This window comes from Myotis daubentonii, chromosome 17, assembly GCF_963259705.1.
Source record: "Myotis daubentonii chromosome 17, mMyoDau2.1, whole genome shotgun sequence".
Lineage (NCBI taxonomy): Eukaryota > Metazoa > Chordata > Mammalia > Chiroptera > Vespertilionidae > Myotis > Myotis daubentonii.
This window is the reverse complement of record NC_081856.1, coordinates 53817335-53829129: the sequence shown is the minus strand read 5'-3', so window position 1 is coordinate 53829129 and position 11795 is coordinate 53817335. Positions and strand designations below refer to the sequence as shown.

The 11795-nt window shown below is 69.1% G+C and overlaps 1 protein-coding gene across 5 annotated transcripts in view; it reads right to left on the bottom strand.

Moving 5' to 3' along the window:
* The window catches only part of ADGRB1 (adhesion G protein-coupled receptor B1), a 48693-nt gene that overhangs the window by 15285 nt on the left and 21613 nt on the right, over positions 1-11795 (bottom strand). For 3 of the 5 annotated variants that reach the window (XM_059672425.1, XM_059672427.1, XM_059672426.1), the window contains exon 17: positions 5493-5631. In XM_059672425.1, the coding sequence (XP_059528408.1) occupies positions 5493-5631 (139 nt within the window). Of the gene's footprint in view, positions 1-5268; positions 5335-5492; positions 5632-5702; positions 5845-11795 lie in introns of those variants that run through there. The other 2 variants (XM_059672428.1, XM_059672429.1) reach the window with 2 other exon arrangements.

Below are 11795 nucleotides of genomic sequence, written 5' to 3'. Positions count from 1 at the left end.
TCCCAGGTGCTGTGGGCACACCTGCCCCCTGGCTCTGCGAGGCCCCGGGCCGGGCCTGCCTCCTCCTTCCCACCCGGCCCGCGCGTGGGCCGCGTGTGCTCGCCCGTGTGACCGCACGACCCGCAGCCCCAGGCCCGCAGACACCGCCGGCTGGCGTGTGCTATCGCGGGAGATCGAGGCCCGAGGGGACCAGAGCCCAGAGCCGGGCACTGAGGCTGGCTCTGCGGCCCCTCCCGGCTGCTGCCTCCGGCTCTGGGGAAGTTGGTGGGCACCACAGGGCCGGAAGTGGGGGGCTTCTAAGGGTCCCCACCCTGGAGCTGACACCTTTCTGCCCTGGGGACAGGGCCTGGGGTGCAGCTCCAGCGCGTATGTCAGTTTGCACGCCGGTCGCTGGCTGCCAGGGAAGGGGCTCAGGACCACGGCCAGCACCCTGCTCGGCCTCTCAGGCCTGGAACTTTCTCTGAGCCCCACCCTCTGAGGCTCCACTGCCTGTCCGAGAGGCCACCTCCCTGGGCAGGGAGAGGGTGCCGAGGGCGCGCTGGGCTCCCAAGGCCCTCAGGTCAGCTGTCCCCCCAGCCCCCCCGCCCAGGCCCACGACGCCCCTGGCCTCCGACCCTCCCTGGGGCCTGGCTGCCTGCCGGCCTCTCGGCTGCTCCCAGCCCATTGGGGACCTCAGGCCTGGCCACCCTGATGGGCGTAGCTGTGACAACCAAGCTCCCGCCAGTGTGGAGGGGGGACCGGAGCCCCTGCTGGGAGCTCCCCTTCTCCTCCTCCTTTCCTAGGTCAAGGTGGTCGCCCATCGGGGGCTGCAGACCCACACGCCCAGCACACGCACCATGACATGCCGACCGGCCCGGGGCCTTGTGCGCGCCGGGCACGTCTGCTCCCACTGTCCTCGGGGGAACCCCTGCGGGCAGTGCTGCCCGCCCACCAGGCCCAGCCAGGACGCCTCCTCCAAGCAGGCCCCCGAGTACCCCAGGGAGCACAGAGCCTCGCCACCTCGGCCACCCCAAACCGCCTGCACTCTGTGCCTCCGTCCCCGACAGAGCTCAGACCCACAGTGGGGGCCCCATTACCCCATAATTTACCCACGGACACCCCGAGGTCCACGACTGGGAGGCCAGCGGGATGGGGACTGTAGGGGGCACGGTGACCCAGCAAACGTTTCTAGGGCACCGAGCTGGCCCTCGGCCCGCACACGGGTGGCCCAGCAAGTGGCGTGCGCCTGCACATGGCTGGCTCCCGCTCCAACTCCCGCGGCCACCTGCGTCCACCTGTCCTCGCTGGGCCTGGCGGCCACACCCCAGCAGCCCGCCCACCGGCCGCCGCCCCCTCTCCTCCTGGCTCACTCGCCTCTCCGACAGCCCTGCCCCGCAGGTCCACGCAGAGGGCACAGGGGACAGCGGCGGTCAGGGCCTCGGGAGGCCCTGGCCTCGGGGGAGCTGCGCTGGGGACGGCGAGCAGGGCACGCGGTGCCACCCAGGCCTCTACGTGCTGGGCCTCTGCCCTGTGCTCTCAGCTGAGCTGCCACCGCCTCCCGGGTGACTGAGCACCTCGCACTGAGCCTCCAGGTCCCCACAGCCCAGGACCCCCTTGGCTGTTCGGGTGTCAGTTCTGCCCCACGAACTCCCACTCCGTTCCCCAAACGCTTGCACCTCCTGCTCTGGTTTCCTTCCAACAGCAGGTGTGACCGTCCCCGCCTGTCGCTGCTCCAGCACCACCCACCGCTCCCAGCTACCCACTCAGACAAGCCCTGGCCACACGGAGGCTGAGCCCTAAGCCCAGATCCTGGTCACAGGCTGAGCCCTGATCCTGGTCACAGGCTGAGCCCTGATCCTGGTCACACTCTGAGCTCTGAACCTGGTCACACTCTGAACCCTGACCCTGGTCACAGGCTGAGCCCTGATCCTGGTCACACGCTGAGCCCTGACCCTGGTCACACGCTGAGCCCTGACCCTGGTCACACCCTGAGCCCTGACCCTGGTCACACGCTGAGCCCTGACCCTGGTCACACGCTGAGCCCTGACCCTGGTCATACCCTGAGCTCTGACCCTGGTCACAGGCTGAGCCCTGACCCTGGTCACACCCTGAGCCCTGACCCTGGTCACAGGCTGAGCTCTGAACCTGGTTACAGGCTGAGCCCTGACCCTGGTCACAGGCTGAGCCCTGACACTGGTCACACCCTGAGCTCTGACCCTGGTCAGAGGCTGAGCCCTGACCCTGGTCACACTCTGAGCTCTGACCCTGGTCACACTCTGAGCTCTGACCCTGGTCACACTCTGAGCTCTGAACCTGGTCACACTCTGAGCTCTGAACCTGGTCACACTCTGAGCTCTGACCCTGGTCACACTCTGAGCTCTGAACCTGGTCACACTCTGAGCTCTGACCCTGGTCACAGGCTGAGCCCTGACCCTGGTCACACTGCGCTGTGAGCCTGTGGGGACCGGTAACACGGTGTCAGGCACAGAAGCACCACCAGCACCAGCTGTGCTCAGGCTGTTATTACCTCGTTCACCCCCCACCGCGGCTGGAGGAGGTGCACCGGCCCCCTCACCGCTGTGACTCAGCGCAGCTGGCAGCGACCCAGCCGGGACCTGACGCCCGGGCTCCTCCGTCCTGTCTCCGTCCCTCCAGGCCCCGCCAGAGATCTCGGCCCTCGCTGGCTCCCGGGCGCGCACAGCACCCGCTCCCCGTCAGCTCCGGGCCTGGCCTGGGACTGCAGACCCCAGCCCACCACATGCCGGGTGCCTGCAGCCTCTGCCGCTCAGACCCGACTCCCACCCCAACCCGTGCGGAGGCTGCAGGCACCCACCCCTCCGCGCACCCGGCCCAGCTCCCCTCTGCCAGCAGCCCACCTGCTGTGGGCTACCCTGCCCTCACTCCTACTGGGGTCCCTCCAGGACCCCAATCCCACCCCAGCCTCTCTCATCTCCCAGCCACCCAGCTTCCCGCTGCCGGGGTGCAGGTCCAGCTCCTCTGGACCCCAGCCAGCCCCCCATCCTGCCTCCGACCCCACCCCGTCTCCCACTTGCTTCTCGCCTTTCTCATCCTCCTGCTCACCCCTCAGGGCCCCACTTCCAACCGCCTCCTCCTCCCATCTCTCAAACTGCCCCCAAGAGGGTCGGCTGATCTGGGAGCACAGCCCCCCCACCCCCCCAGGGCTGCCCCAGGCCCCTGTGAGCAGGTCAGTCTCCTCCTCAGAGCTCGCACCCCCGGCAGCAGGACTGGGGTCTGGCCCAGCCGCAGGTACTCAGAGGGGTCCGCACAGGGCGGCGGGTGCACGACAGCATCTCCCCTGGCTCCTGGTCCCTCCCCAGCGTCTCTGGGTCACCTCTCACTGAGCGCCCCCCCTGGCTCCTGGTCCCTCCCCGGCACCTTTGGGTCACCTCTCACTGAGCGGGAGCTGGAGCACTAGAGGGAGGCGGCGAGACAGGCCCCCCTGGTCCTTCCGGCATGCTGGCTCCCAGCTCACCCCATGCCCTCGAGGCTCACAGACCCAGGCGGGGCCAGGAGCCCATCTGACAGAGGAGGACACGGGCTGAGCCGGCAGCTCGCGCTCAGTGCCACGGCCAGTGGGTGGCTCTGTGGCTGCTGGGGCTCCTGCGCCCTCGGGGACGGGGTGCCTGGCCCATCGGCTGTCCCCCCTAGTGTACGCCAACATGGGGGTGAGGCTGACACCCCCCCCAGGGGACTCCCGCAGCAGGCCCTGCACCCGCTGGCCCTCTCCTGCACGGTGGGGCCTGGGGAACCCGCAGGCACCAGGCACGGGTTGGCTTTTCCTAGAAAGGCCCCCTGGGCGCCAAGCCCCCTCACCGCACACAACCACCCACGCCCGTGCGCCACCCTCACGGAGCCCGTGCTCCACGCCAGGCCGCCGAGCTCAGCGCCCGCTTGGGAAGGGCCCCGCTTCAGGGGCTCCCACCGGCCGCCACCCTCAGTGGCTAGACCACCTCCCTCTACAGGGGGAAACTGAGGCTGAGAGGAACTGAGGCCCGGCCAGGGTCTCCGTGCGCAAGGGGACAGCCTGTGCTTCAAGATTCGACCAACAGTGTCCTCTAGGCCGGCGCTGGGCTGGAGGAGGGGACACAGGGCCGCATCCCACTGCAGAGGCCCCCTGCCCTGGGCCTTCCTCACCCCGGGGACGGGGCTGGGCCCTGCCCTGCTCGCTCTGGCCCCTTAGGGGACTCAGGAAGCCCGGCCCCATTGGTTGCTCCCCGTGCAGCGCAGCCTGCTGCTGGCATTGATGACCATGTATCCAGAAAGCCACCTCCTCCAGGAAGCCCCCCAGGATGGCTCTTACTGCTGCCTCCACTGCCCTGCCCCCAGAAGAACCAGAAAGACCAGCGGGGACAGCCTCTTAGGAGCGGCCTGGTGGGGCGGGCACCCCTGGATCAGGGCCAAGACCACAGACCTCCATCCATCAGACTCGCCGAGACCCTGGGCGAGGAGCCCTTCCCAGACCTCGGTGTCCCTGCCTGCCCACAGGGGATCGTGGCAGTGACCTCTAAGGTCCCGCCCAGCGCTGACCCCGTGGAGGGCCCTTCCCCTTCCCCACCGTGTCCCACAGGGGAGGGGTGGGTGGACATTCCCAGAGAGGCCAGAGCCGCCTTTCCCATGGAACCGGGGTCCACGCGGGGAGAGCTGCTCCACCCGGCGATGAGGGCCCAGTACCCAGGAAAGCCTCCCCGCCTTCGCACCCCCCCAGTCTGTTCATATCTGCCGCCGGCACCAGGCCTGGGCCAGGGGCTCAGTGAGCGAGGCCCCGAGCTGGGCTGGGCCTTCCTGGGACCATGAGCGCAGCTTGGGCCGCCCAGGGCCCTGCAGCCCGTGGCTGGACTCCGCACCCAGGGCCCCAGCCAGCAAGCTGGCCCCAGCTGCCGTCACCATAGAAACTGGCAGCCCCCACAAGAATCTCAGAACAAGAAAGAGGCCCCTGGGAAGAGGGGCCTTCCCGGGAGGCTGTGGGCCGGGCCAGCGCAGCACCCAGGCTCCAGGACCCCCACCCGCACGGCCGCCTCCACAGACCGGGGTCCCGCGGGGGTGCGCGGGGAAGGGCTCAGCAAAGGCGCAGGCCCCCAGCTCCCCGGCAAGGTGGGAACCCGCCACCTGCTGGTGGGGACCCCAAGGGAAGGGGTCTGCACAGCCCCGCCCGGCCCGGCCCGGCCCGGCCCTCCCCGCGCCCGGACAGCCTGGCATCCAGCCTGGCTCCTTCGGGGACTGACCCCCGCCACCCCCAGGTGCCAGGACCCACGGGGAGGGGGGACTCACCCCGCAGTCACTCCTGGGACCCCAGCCCCGCTGCGCCCGCCGGCAGTGCCCGACTCCACACCCAGCCTGCTCCGCCCCCACGCACCCTCCCCGGGGGCGGCCCGGCCCCCGCAGCCAGGCCCCGGGTGGGCGGGGGGGGGCTGCCGGGCGCCCCGACCCCTCCCCGCCGCCGCCGGCCCCGCCCCCGCGCTCCCGGCCCGCGCCCCGCCCGCCCGGGGTCTCACCGAGTCGGCGCTCAGCTGCGCTAAGATGGCGAAGGTGGAGAGCCGGTCACACAGGCAGCGCGTCCGGAGGGCGTCGAGGGGCACCGTGCGGCAGCCGCGCCAGGACCAGGGCCCGAGCTGCGGGGGGGCGGGGGAGGATCTGGGGGAGACAGGGCAGCGTGAGCGGCGCCGCGCCCCGAGCCCCCCGCCCCCGCCCGGCCCGCCGCGCACCTGCCCCTGTGCCCCCTGCGCCCCCGGCCAGGCGCCCGCCCCGCCGGCCCCGGGAGCCCCGCGCCCCATGGCCGCCGCCGCCGCCTCGGAGCCACGGGAGAGCGACTCTCGGGAGCGCGGGCCGAGCCGACAGCGCCCCGCCCGCCGCGCCGCCCCAGCGCCGGAGCCGAGGGGGCGGCCAGCGAGGCGGGGGCGGGTGCGGGGCGCCCGAGGGCTGGGTGGGCGCCGGGCCCTGGCGTGGGGAGGGGCCACTCCTGCCGCCCCTGCCCGGGCGCTCGCTCTCGTGACCTTGGGACCGTCCCCTCCCCCCTCCCCCCTCCTCCAGCCCCCTCCCCCTCCCCCCCTCCAGGCCTGGGCGCCCCTGGTGCCTCTTGTAGGCGGCCCAGGGCACAGTCTTCCCTCCCAGAGGGGAGTGGACAGCACGCGCCCGGGTCTGGCCAGACCCCCCCCACCCCCCCTGTCGCAGGCCCGGATGGCTGTCTCCACGGACACACTCAGGCTCTTAGGGTCTCAGTGCGCCCTGACCTGCGGGCACACCCTCCCTGTTGAGCCAACCCCCAAGTTCCAGGCCGTTCACACAGGCAGGGGCTTGCGAGTGTCCAGGCCTCGGCTGGGCCTGGCCTGCGGAGGTGCCCACGGAGGCCACCCCAGGGCTCCGTGCCTGCGGCCGTGGCGGGCTCCAGGCTGCCCAGAGAGACATGACTGAAACGCAGCCATCAGGACCCGGCGCGGGGAGGGGCTGGTGCTCAGCCACTGTCTGCCCAGTGCCCCCGGCGGAGCCTGGCCCGCCCCTCGGCCCTGCCCTCCCTGCCGGCACAGTGACACCTGCTACCACCTGGTTGGCAAGCCTCCTGCCTCCGGCTGTCACCTCAGGAACTTGCCTACCCCTCCCTCCCAGCTTCCGTTCCCCCATCTCTAAAGCGGGGAGCAGACAGATCCCCGAAGCTCGGGCCAGCAGGGCTGGCTGTGCGGGGTGCATCTTCACAGATGCTGGGATGTGAGCGCCAGGGGCGGAGGGATAGGGGGGTCAGGCCAGACACCCTCCCCTCTGCTTGCTCCCTACATTCTCCCCCCAGGGGAGGCCCTGCCCCATTTCACAGAGAAAGAAAACTGAGGCCTGAGGGGGCCAGACCCGCCCAAGGTGACAGCAGAGCAGAGCTGCCTCCAGGCCCAGGAGCTGCCAGGGCTCTGTGACCCGGCAGCATCCCCCCCCCCCACCTGTCCGCTCATCTCTGAGGTGCAGGGAGGGGCGCCCCTCTCATGGGCGCTGTTCTTTGGGTCCATAGGGCAGGGTGTGGGGGCTGGAAGCTCTCCGTTCCAGGGGCCTCTGTCACAGAATGCAGAGCGGGCCTGCCCTCCTCCTCTGGCCCCGGCCCCCCTGCCTCAGCCTCCCAGCCCCGGCCACCTGCACCCCTGCTGGCCCCGGAGGCACCCCGTGTGCGGCCACAGCCCGGCAGAGCCTGAGTGGCCAGCTGCCAGCCTGCCACCTGCGGGGCCCAGCACAGAGGGAGCCACGGCAGAGCCTAGGAAGGCCCCAGCAGATCCCATCCCCCTCCCACCCCCTTCCCCCCGTCCCTCCCCCTTCTCCCCTCCCTCCTCTCTCCTTCAGGGAAAGCATAGAGCCAGAAAGGAGACCTGGGCGATGGCAGGACAGAAAGGGCTGTGGGGTCCCGGGGAGCCTCCCAGTGACCCCCAGGACCAGCCGGTCCCCGCACCCTTGGCCGAGGCTGGTCAGAGCCTCACCGGCCTCTCCACCCCCAGGACCACAAGGGCAGAAGCACTGAGCCCTGGCTGACCCCTGACCCCTGAACCCACGCCGCCCTCTCCCTGTCTGACGGGTGGTGACACCCAGGAGGCCCAGGAGACAGCAGAGCACAGCGTTCCGGAGGGAGTCCTCCCGTGCCTGTTCCCGTCTGGGGACCGCACCGCCCTCTCCCGCCGCCCAGCCTACCAGCCGCACTGCCCTGTGACTCTCTTACGGGCAGTCCTCTGTGGCCAGCCAGTCCCGGGTTCAAATCCCGCTCTGCTCCCCGCGCCACCCAGCCCCTGACTCGGCCTCTGCCCTCCTCCAGGTGGGGGAGGAAGCACATCCCCGCCTCTGCTGCCTGAGGGCCGCTGGAGGGTGGGAGGGGACGCACCCCGAGGCCTGGGGTGCGGGGAGCAGGCTGGCGGGGACCAGCAGCCTGGCAGGTTCCCAGCCGGTGTTGGCGGGGCTGCAGGGCGCCAGGCAGACAGCTGCCCGCCACCTCCTGGGGGAACGCCAGTCGATGAGCTTCTCAGCCTCCGGGGCCATGGAGTGAGGGGCGGCGGCCACTCTGCTGAGGGTCCTGCAGCCCCGGCCACGGAGCCCACGGAGCCCACGGAGCCGGTGGGGACGCACCAGGCCTGGCCGGGAGGGAGCAGTGCTGGCCCCTCAGGACGCTGCGGGACGCGGGGCCTGAAGCACGGCTTGCTCGGCTCCCGACACGGGGACGCTGTCCGCACCCCTCCCACCTCGACTGTCCGGCCCCCTGTGCCTCACATCATTACTCTCCAAATAAAGACCCTGAGGCCCAGAGAGGTGGCCCTCCTGCCCAAGGTCACACAGCAGGACCTCGGGAGGGCCAGCTCCCAGCTTCCTCTGACCGCCCACCCCCCCAGGCCCAGCCCACAGGTGTGAGAGGGACCCCCGAGGCCCCCTCCCAGGCCGGACAAGCACTCAGTCAGCGGCCGTTTCCTGGGGGCCACTGCCCTGAGGGCCCCGCTTGCGGCCGAGGCACACCCTGACCAGGGGACTCCCAGTCCTCCAACGAGACCTGCAGGGCCGTCTCCTCCCATAGCCCCGGGAAGTCCTTCCCCATGTCTGACCACACTCCTTCCCGCTGCAGGGACAGCTGAGACAGGCAGAGTCCCTCCACCTGCCCACGGCGACCACTCCCCACGGGGGAGACTGTTGCCACCTCTTGTCTGAGCGTCACAAACTTGGACTATCTGGGTCACGGAGCCAGCCCCCTCCCCCAGCTCAGGCCCGAGGAATCTGGGTCAGCGACACCTGCGCCTCCCTCGCTGGTCCAGACAGAGCTGGGGCAGCGGCACCTCCAGGACCAGAAGGGCAGGGCCCTGCCTCCCCCATCAGACCAGCTGACCTGCTGGGCCTGGCTGGCTCCATCCGCGGCCATAGGCATGGCCAGCTCCTGGCTCCTGCAGCGAGGCCTGTCCCTGACCCTCAGCCTCCTCCTCTGCAGAGTCCCCCACCCCTGCCTGGTCCCCGTGCCCCCTGCCTGGCCCTCCCTCAGTGAGGCTCTGCTCCGGTCTGCAGGTCCTCCCTGGGCGGGCAGGATGGGCCCTGGCACAGTCGAGGGACATCAGGACAGTAACCCAGAGGCCCAACAAGAGCCCCTGCCCTCCCCCCCCCCCCCCCACCCGGAGCCAGGCCTTCCCTGCACTCAGATGCCTCCCGCCAGCCCAGGAAGCAGCTGCTATAATGGGGCGAGGCTGTCAGGGTCCCCTGGGGTTTGATGGGCTAATTCACACTGGAGTGTGAGTGACTCATAGGTGTCCGCCCACACGGTAGAAGCTGGAGTGGGCACAGCATGCCGCAGGGGAGAACAGGGAGTGGGCAGCTGTCTCCACAGGTGCAGGCGGGGGCTGCTGGGAGCCTCCATCGCCTCGGCCCGGCCTGCATGATCTTCAGGGGTCGCCTCCACCGCGGTCCCTACGCCAACGTCTGGGCCTGTGCCCACCAACCCCTCCACTGCGCTCCCTACGCCAACCTCCACGCCTGTGTCCACCAATCCCTCTACTCCTCGGTGAGACCCTGCCCCAGGCCCATGCCCCCCAATCCCTCCACTCCTCGGTGAGACCCATGCCCCCCAATCCCTCCACTCCTCGGTGAGACCCTGCCTCAGGCCCGCACCCCCCAATCCCTCCACTCCTCGGTGAGACCCTGCCCCAGGCCCGCGCCCCTTGCAGTCAGCAGTGTCTGGGCCTGGCTCAGCGTCCCTGCCCCAGGCCTATGCCCCCTGTAGTCAGCAGTGTCTGGGCCTGGCTCAGCGTCCCTGCCCCAGGCCCATGCCCCCTGCAGTCAGCAGTGTCTGGGCCTGGCTCAGCGTCCCTGCATCCGCCACCAGGGCCCCCAGGGCTTCTCATGTCTCGCAATCCGAGATGCCATTCTCCTCGCTCCTGGCCCCTGGCGCCGCCACTCTGAGTCAGGGCTGCCAGCCTCAGGCCCGCCCCCTGCTGGGCTGGAAACCGGGCCCTCCCCAGGGCCCCGCTCCTCTCCGCCTCAGCCACCGGCTGGGCAGGGCCACAGAGGCCCCGGAAGCCTGCCAGGGAGATGGGCTGCTGGAGAGGGAGGGGCCCTGGGCTGCCTAGCCCACGGGGAGGAATGGGCCTGGGAGGGCGGGAGTCCTGCCGACACCCCTCCACCTTCCGACTCCCCAGCCCAAGGCTCAGACCAGGGACCCTACCTGTGCCCTTTGCCCTCGTCAGCAGTGCCATGGGGCCATTGGGTTCTCACGAGGAGGGCCCTGAAGTTCCCGAGAGCTGAGCCCACCACCAGCATCACCTTAACTGTCATTGCACCTCCACCCTCACAGCTGCCACTGAACTGACCACCAACATCAAATCAGCATCATCACCACCAACACAGTCACCGTCATCGCCATCACCACCATCACCACCGTCACCATCACCGTCATCACCATCACCATCACCGTCATCACCACCAACACAGTCACCGTCATCGCCATCACCACACCATCACCACCATCACCATCACTGTCATCACCATCACCGTCATCACCACCATCACCACACCATCACCACCATTACCATCACCGTCATCACCACCATCACCGTCACCACCATCGCCACCATCACCGTCATCACCATCACCGTCATCACCACCATCACCACCACCATCACCACACCGTCACCACCATCACCATCATCGCCGCCACCGCTGCCACCGCCATCACCACACCATCACCACCATCACCGTCACCGTCATCACCATCACCGTCACCACCACCATCACCACACCATCACCACCATCACCATCATCGCCACCACCGCTGCCACCGCCATCACCACACCATCACCACCATCACCGTCACCGTCATCACCATCACCGTCATCACCACCATCACCACCATCACCATCACCGTCATCACCATCACCGTCATCACCACCATCACCACACCATCACCACCATTACCATCACCGTCATCACCATCATCGTCACCACCATCGCCACCATCACCGTCATCACCATCACCGTCATCACCACCATCACCACACCATCACCATCATCACCATCACCGTCATCACCATCACCGTCATCACCACCATCACCACCCCATCACCACCATTACCATCACCGTCATCACCACCATCACCGTCACCACCATCGCCACCATCACCGTCATCACCATCACCGTCATCACCACCATCACCACACCGTCACCACCATCACCATCATCGCCGCCACCACCGTCATCGCCATCACCATCACCGTCATCACCATCGCCGCCACCACCGTCATCGCCGCCACCACGTTATCCGAGCACCACAGCATCACTACCATCATCGTAAGGGTGATACACGCATCCTGCGACCGTCAGCACCATCAGCACCGCCACCACCATCACCAACATCAACACCCCGTCTATAGCACCGTCCTTAATGCCGCCATCACCAACACCGTCCGTATCATCATCATTGCCACTGCCACCGCATCACCGCCATCACTGCCACGAACACCACGCCAATGCCGCCATCACAGCAACGCCACCAGCACTGCCACCATCACCAACTATCACATCATCAACAGCAACCCTGCCATTGCACCCACATCATCACCACCATCGCTGCCAACATCACCACTGCCAATGCTATCCTCTCGCCACCCCCCCCCATCAGCACAATCACCCCACCGCCGTCACCGCCCTCCCGGTCCCTGTGCTCCCCGGCACCACCTCCCCTATCGCAGCGTCCCCGGGACGCCATCACCTCCTCAGAACCAGCACGGTGGCTGTGCTAGCCCATCACAACATCCAGCGCGCACTGACCGGGTCCCGCCACGCAGGGCTCACCACCAGCCCCGGCAGCCAC